The sequence below is a fragment of the Argopecten irradians genome, chromosome 11 (assembly GCF_041381155.1).
Source record: "Argopecten irradians isolate NY chromosome 11, Ai_NY, whole genome shotgun sequence".
NCBI lineage: Eukaryota > Metazoa > Mollusca > Bivalvia > Pectinida > Pectinidae > Argopecten > Argopecten irradians.
The window spans coordinates 2,672,822-2,680,291 of NC_091144.1; the positions used below are offsets into that span (position 1 = coordinate 2,672,822).

The following is a 7,470-nucleotide window of genomic DNA, read 5'->3' on the forward strand; positions in this document are numbered from 1 at the left end:
TAATAACATTAGAAACATTTTTTCAGTACTTCCGGTTTCATTTCTCCCATCTGGTACGTGAGAATATCATTTCCACTGACACTGCAGGTATAACTTAGTTAGACTTGCTCTCTGAAGGTCGCAAACATTTCATTAATGTAATTGATGTATTATTAGATATTACAATCTATGTGTTATAGCTTGAACAACATTTGTCCATCTAGAAAATTGGTTTCACTTTGAAGGTGTGAAATGTAATTTTTCTATCGAAAAATTTCTCTTGGCCCTGACATTCAATTTAACAGTTAATATCTCGTGTCGGCTGTGATTGACATCTATCTGTCAAAAGTGATGATTCGGTTTGGTGGCAGCCTGATAGCTACATGACGCACAGTATATCTACAATTGCAATCATCTGACAGCTGAAAACTGTACTGTGCATGTTGGCATGTCTGTTCAGTTTCAAATATAGTTAAAAATGTTATAGGAGAGGAGAAAATATAGCAGCCAGACTGGGATTCGACCTCTGAACACTAGCCAGATCGATGTTCCACCAACTGAGCTACCAATCTCTGCTCTGATCACCACTGACGACCAAGCCCAATTGAGCTACTCTCCTTTTGCCCTCGAAGACACAACAACTCACAAGTTTACATATCCCCTGCTTAGAGTACTAACAATGCTTGAAACAGCTGAGTTGGCATGTTTGTCAATTTTGAAACAGAATCCCATGTGGGGTAGTTGCCAGATACATGCACAGACTGAAGGTCAATGGTTTTTCGCCAGGTACTCTGGCTTTCCTCCACCAACAAACATGGCACATTTTCTTATATGACCCTATTAATAGGATTATAAACAAATAAAACCAAAATTATATTGTACATGTAGCAGCAATAGGACCCATATGTTTTACAGCTTGCTGTCTTTATGTTGTAGATGTTATGTGGTGCTAGCTACATGGAAGCATGCTGACTGTCGGTCAAGGCTCCATCAAGTCAGCGGTATGTGTGATACTGAGAGTCCCTGCTCTCTTTATAGTGGAGCTTTGGTTCCGAACCTCACAAAGACATGCCAACAAACTCTTTAGCAAAAATCCACCAGATGAAAATCTTTATGCTGTGGGAAGCTATGCAGGTAAATATTATTTTCAAACAACTCAGTTATTTTAACAGTTTTTAGGTCGGTCATCTGAACTGAACAGTAAAGTTGAGCTATAGACATCATGTTTCGTTTGTCGTTGTCAATCATGCATAAACTTTTCATTCAAACAACTTCTCAATAACGGAAAGGCTCATGCAGTGTGCTGATATTTGGCCCGTAGCATGCTGGAATGAAGGCTACTAATTAAGTTTGTTCAAATTAATGACATTGACCTTCATTTAAGGTCCCAGGGGTCAAAAAGAATGTAAATAACTAAGAGGTTTGGAGACCTGGGCCCAGTTTCATAAACATTCCTTAACTCTAAGGAATTCCTTCCTTACCTTAACTTTGCCCATTGAAAAATAAAAGTTAATGAAACAATCTTAAGTTAAGGAGCCTTCCTTAAATTTAGGTAATGTTCATGAAACTGGACCAAGGTATTTGACCTGATGTTGGACCTATAGAATGCTGTCATAAAGGGCTACATAATTTGTTCAAATAAATGTCCTTGGCCTTCAGGGTTAATGGAGTCAAAAGACTAAAATCTTATCACAACATTTTTGTCCTAATTTAAGAGGCCTAGAAGCCCGATATTGGGCTTGTAGCATGCTGGTATACAGAACTACTATGTTTGTTAAATTGAATGACCTTGTATGCATGCCCTTCATTCAAGGTCAAATTCATCAAATACATATTTACTGATAGTCAAATTAAATGACCCTTAAAGCAGCCCATGGGTCTCTTGTTACGTAGCATTCTTTTAAACATCATGGCTAAAGCTTTCTGTAATCTACCATTGGCTTCTGCTCACAGAAAGGTTTCTTGGGCTTAACTTTTATTATAATATTTGTTTCCTTTGTCTTCCTGTATCTTCTGCTATTAAATCATTTATTAGGGGAGTATGCGGTGAGTTAAAATACATATCACTCTGAATCGGATTGATTATGTAGTAAAATTCCTGATTCTAATATTGAATGTTTTATTAGTTAATACTCTTTGAGTTTGATAAATATTTATTAACAGCCATTTTATGATGTATATACAATACATTGTATTTCAATTATATGTACATATGTAGCATATTCAAGAAATTAACTTGTCTAAATTATTCTATCATTTGCTTTCTTTCCAGTTTATATAAGGATATCATTCTGATGTTCATTGGCTCAAGGCCAGTATAAAAAGACAATAAAATGACAGAATGATTCAGAAAAACAATTGACTTGATATTCAAGAACCAATATATTAGCTATTAATCCTTTTTGCTTCTCTTTTTTTTCCAGCACTCTTCGTTGCTGTTGTGGTGGCGACACTCCCTCTTCGGAAACTTGTGAATCTGTACATGCATTTCATTGCAATGATACTTCTCTTCTTCCAGCATAAGCTGGTTCTGTTGTACATAGAGACTCACTCTGAGGACACCAGGGAAATTCAGCAGGTTGTGATGTTCCTAATTTTTCAGTGTGTAATGGCAATTGGTACGGCTTATCTGTTGGACATCACAAATTGGGTCCGGTACACATTCTTCGTTTTTACGATGCCAATTTTCGCGTGTTTATTAGGAACAGGCGTGGAGGAACAACGTGTTGTACTTGATGTTGCAGTGATATTTACTGTTATAATGGCTTGTCTGTATTTCCTGAACTGTATTGGCAGCATCATTAACACCTGTAAGGAATCTGTGAACAGGCTGTACATCTCGTTACAGGTGTTTGGTATCATCCCAGTCCTGCTCGGCCTCTGGCATTCCCTATTGTTTTCAGTGCAGCTTCTTGTTTTCTGGTTAGTGATGTTTTCTACGCAACTTTATATCTACGCCACCTCCATCAATCAGCCGATAGTAGAAGAAGGCGTCATGATCACATTTTTAGCCAGTATCGGGGAATGTTGCGCCACACCAATTTCATTGTTCGCACTGTCCGTCACCATTTCATATGCTTCCTACTGCATTTTGACCTTGACGAAAATCTTCCTCCAAGGTTGGTCAAGTTATCAAGCTGACAACGATTCACTTCGTGGCTGGACAGAAGGTTTTACAATGTTACTCATTGCCTTCCAGACTGGTCTTCTAGAGTTGAAGCCTCTACAGAGAGCATTTCTCATGAGTATACTCCTTTTCATCGTAGCTTCCTCACTCATACAGTCCATGTATGAAATGGCTGAACCTATTTTACTAGGGCTGAGCGCCGCCCACAACAAGAACATATTTAAACATGTCCGCGCTGTAGCCTTATTCACATTCCTCTGGATGTTTCCATTATTTATGACCTATTCAATTTGCCATTATTTTGACCTTGACTTTTGGTTACTTGTTATCATGTCAAGCTGCTTGCTTACAACAGTCCAGGTCATAGGAGCTCTTGTAGTCTATGCACTTTTCATGTATGATGCCTTAAGTACAACAAATTGGGACTCTTTGGACGACGTTATTTATTACACGAGATCTGTTGTTCGTATTTTGGAATTTGTGGTAGCGGTGTTTGTGGTTTGTTATGGTATGAAGGAGTCCATCACTGGAGAATGGAGCTGGATTAACTCCTCCATACTCATTATTCACTGTTATTTTAATGTTTGGCAAAGACTACAGACTGGCTGGAAAAGCTTTTTACTGAGGAGGGAGGCAGTCAAAAGAATGGAATCTCTACCACACGCGTCAGCGGAACAGCTTGCCATGTACAATGATGTTTGTCCCATTTGTTACATGGGTTTAGATTCGGCAAGAATAACACCCTGTGGTCACTTCTTTCATGGAACTTGCCTGAGAAAATGGCTTTATATTAGGGAAAATTGTCCAATGTGCCATAAAAAAATTGACCAAACTGCCACAGATAGTGATGCACAAGGTTCTGGGGATGGAGTGAAAGGTCGTGTAGACGATGTTAACAATGTACCTGTAGATGAAATGGGAGATAATACTGCTTCTAATGGTGACTCTCCCCAGGCAGAGAGAGGTGATGATAGTGATGATAATGATGATGATGATGATGATGATGATGATGATAATGATGATGATGACTATAGTGATGATAACTATAGTGATGATGATAAAGTCGATGATAACAGTAATGAAGATGATGCCAATAAAGAAAGTTATAATTTAAATACATCTTAACACATAAACCTTGATACTGATTTTAACAATGTGTATAAACCTATCTATTTTAGTATTGCTGAAGTGCTCTTCATGCTGATATTTATTTTAGTATTGCTGAAGTGCTCTTCATGCTGATATGATATATATGATGCATGAATTCAGGTGATCCCGGGTCGAATCATGATTTTTATTAATGTTTAGTTTGCTTTGTTACTTGTTTAATGGTGTCAAAAAGGCTAAAGATTGAAATTTTCCTTTTACGTAAGAAATATTTCATAAACAGAGCTAGAATAATGGAATATACATATATGTATTCCTGTTGATTGCCTTGACCACGAATGTAACCCGGTCTCTGGTGTGATAAACCACTGGCTCTACCGACTGAGTCACAGAAGCTGATCATTGAGCTTATTTAACACTAGTGACTTATATGTATGTACAAGCCAAACTGACCTGTTCCATTCACCTTAGTACAGTAATAAATATCATAAATCTATCTTTACAGTAGTGTGTTGGGAAATCAGGTCGGGTCGTTTCATAACTTGCAGTGTATTTTAAGGTTTTAATTCTAAGTTGAATTGATAAAGAACTTGTATAATGTAACTAACAAGCCTAATTTACAGAGTGGGGAACTTATTGTGTTTGCTCCGTTTCTTATCATTATTCTTCTTCTTCTGGTTATTCTTTTTTTTTGCCCTTGTGTGTAGGTATTGTTTTGGAGAAAATGATGCGAGTTTTGTTCACAAAATATAAGGACATCACAATCAATACCTAAAGGGAGGTAATTGTTATAGGCAAAGACAGAAAATAGTACTGACATCCAGAGTTCCACTCGTTCTACCCTAAATCTGCAACCTCAGCAATAAATCTTCATTGTATCATCGTCATCGTTTGTCCTAGCTGGCATCGGGAGCACTGGATCGACCTACAATTGGTGTTTTACTATATGCAGAGCTACTTTGTTAGAAAAATAAAACATTGATTTTTGTTTTTCTATAGTGGATAGGTACATTTTTGTCTTTGTCTATAGTGGATAGATACATTTTTCTCTTTGTCTATATTGGATAGGTACATTTTTCTCTTTGTCTATAGTGGATAGGTACATTTTTCTCTCTTACCTTTCGGCGTAATACTCGTTTATTTGATGCAATATACACTTGTATTCTTTGTGGCTGTACCATTAAGCCTGTAATTGTTGCGGGGTTGATATTTTTTCAGGATATTGATATTAATGTGAAAAATTGAGGAATTATATACATTGTATATACCTTTATAGTCAAAAAGCACTAAAATTAAATTTCTCATTTCTTGTCCAAATCACAGCCATTTTGACCCGTGAAAATACCCGACTATACTACAGATGGTAGACGAGTTCCTGTGACTCAGAAATAAAAAGATTTGAAAGTTCGGCCAATACACATGTCCTTATTAAGTTCATAAGAACGTGTATTGGCCAAATTTTCAAATCTCTATTAAACTTGTCTACCACCTGTATAAAACTTTGTGATGTCACTGTGTAAACAAAATTATAGTATTCTGGGTGAATTTTGATGGTTTTTTTTGGAAACTACTAGTTTTACTTGAAAGAATGCAAACAACCGTATTTGCTTTAAAAATATCACACAATTTCTTATGTGGATAATTAATACTTTGTTGTTGAACTTTCTAAAAATGGCCGGCTATCATAATTTTAAATTTGTTATAAAACATCAAGGTATAAGAGAAAAATACTTTTTGGATTTGTGGATTTGAAGGATAGGGATATTCTACCCACAGGATCACAAAATATAGGTATAACATTTTGTGTCCCTTGATTAGAATATCTCTATCCACATATGAAAAAGTCTTACAGTATGTGATAGATAGGTATGTGGGTAAACTGTGCATTTGACTTGATCAGCTTTTGAATTGAGATCATGCTTATTTGATGGTTAATGATATTTGTTTTTTCCAAAATCAAGTGATATTAAAAAGAATGGAATGATATTTAACCTGTTAAGTCTTATTTTTACAAGGAGCATACTGATAAATAGAAGGATATTATCTATTGACGGATCGCCAGCTGTCAATTAAATCGCACGTGACTTTGCATTTTGTATTGTGTGTGCTACGATGTTTGCTCCGACAGTGAATAGAAATATGCGCGTTTGTGAGCGCGAGGCATGGCTATATTACACCTGGCGATCGGTCAATTGGTATGAGGGTGACTGGGTTATCTACTGGTAATGAGAGTGACTGGATTATCTACTGGTAATGAGGGTGACTGACTGGATTATCTACTGGTAATGAGGGTGACTGGATTATCTACTGGTAATGAGGGTGACTGACTGGATTATCTACTGGTAATGAGGGTGACTGGGTTATCTACTGGTAATGAGAGTGACTGGGTTATCTACTGGTAATGAGGGAGACTGGGCTATCTACTGGTAATAAGAGTGACTGGATTATCTACTGGAAAATAGGGTGACTGGGCTATGGTAATGAGGGTGACTGGGTTATCTACTGGTAATGAGGGAGACTGGGCTATCTACTGGTAATAAGAGTGACTGGATTATCTACTGGTAATAAGTGTGACTGGATTATCTACTGGAAAATAGGGTGACTGGGCTATGGTAATGAGGGTGACTGGGTTATCTACTGGTAATGAGGGAGACTGGGCTATCTACTGGTAATAAGAGTGACTGGGTTATCTACTGGTAATGAGGGAGACTGGGCTATCTACTGGTAATAAGAGTGACTGGATTATCTACTGGTAATGAGGGTGACTGGATTATCTACTGGTAATGAGGGTGACTGGATTATCTACTGGTAATGAGGGTGACTGGGTTATCTACTGGTAATAAGGGTTACTGGATTATCTACTGGTAATAAGGGTTACTGGATTATCTACTGGTAATAAGGGTGACTGGGTTATCTACTGGTAATAAGGGTGACTGGGTTATCTACTGGTAATAAGGGTGACTGGGTTATCTACTGGTAATAAGGGTGACTGGGTTATCTACTGGTAATAAGGGTGACTGGGTTATCTACTTGTAATAAGGGTGACTGGGTTATCTACTTGTAAATAAGGGTATCTACTAGGGATTATCTACTGGTAATAAGGGTGACTGGGTTATCTACTGGTAATAAGGGTGACTGGGTTATCTACTTGTAATAAGGGGGACTGGGTTATCTACTGGTAATGAGGGAGACTGGGTTATCTACTGGTAATGAGGGAGACTAGATTATCTACTGGTAATGAGAGTGACTGGATTATC

At 37.4% G+C, this 7,470-nt stretch overlaps 1 protein-coding gene across 2 annotated transcripts; it reads left to right on the forward strand.

Moving 5' to 3' along the window:
• The first annotated feature begins 31 nt into the window (after positions 1 to 31).
• Positions 32 to 6,199, forward strand: LOC138334293 (RING finger protein 145-like). 2 transcript variants are annotated; one of them, XM_069282933.1, is made up of 3 exons: positions 32 to 87; positions 916 to 1,113; positions 2,403 to 6,199. In XM_069282933.1, the coding sequence occupies exons 2-3, from the start codon at positions 945 to 947 to the stop codon at positions 4,229 to 4,231; spliced, it is 1,998 nt and encodes a 665-aa protein (XP_069139034.1). In that variant the 5' UTR covers positions 32 to 87; positions 916 to 944; the 3' UTR covers positions 4,232 to 6,199. The 2 variants fall into 2 exon arrangements, with proteins under 2 accessions (XP_069139034.1, XP_069139035.1); XM_069282934.1 differs by having other exon boundaries at positions 38 to 53.
• Positions 6,200 to 7,470: the final 1,271 nt, after the last annotated feature.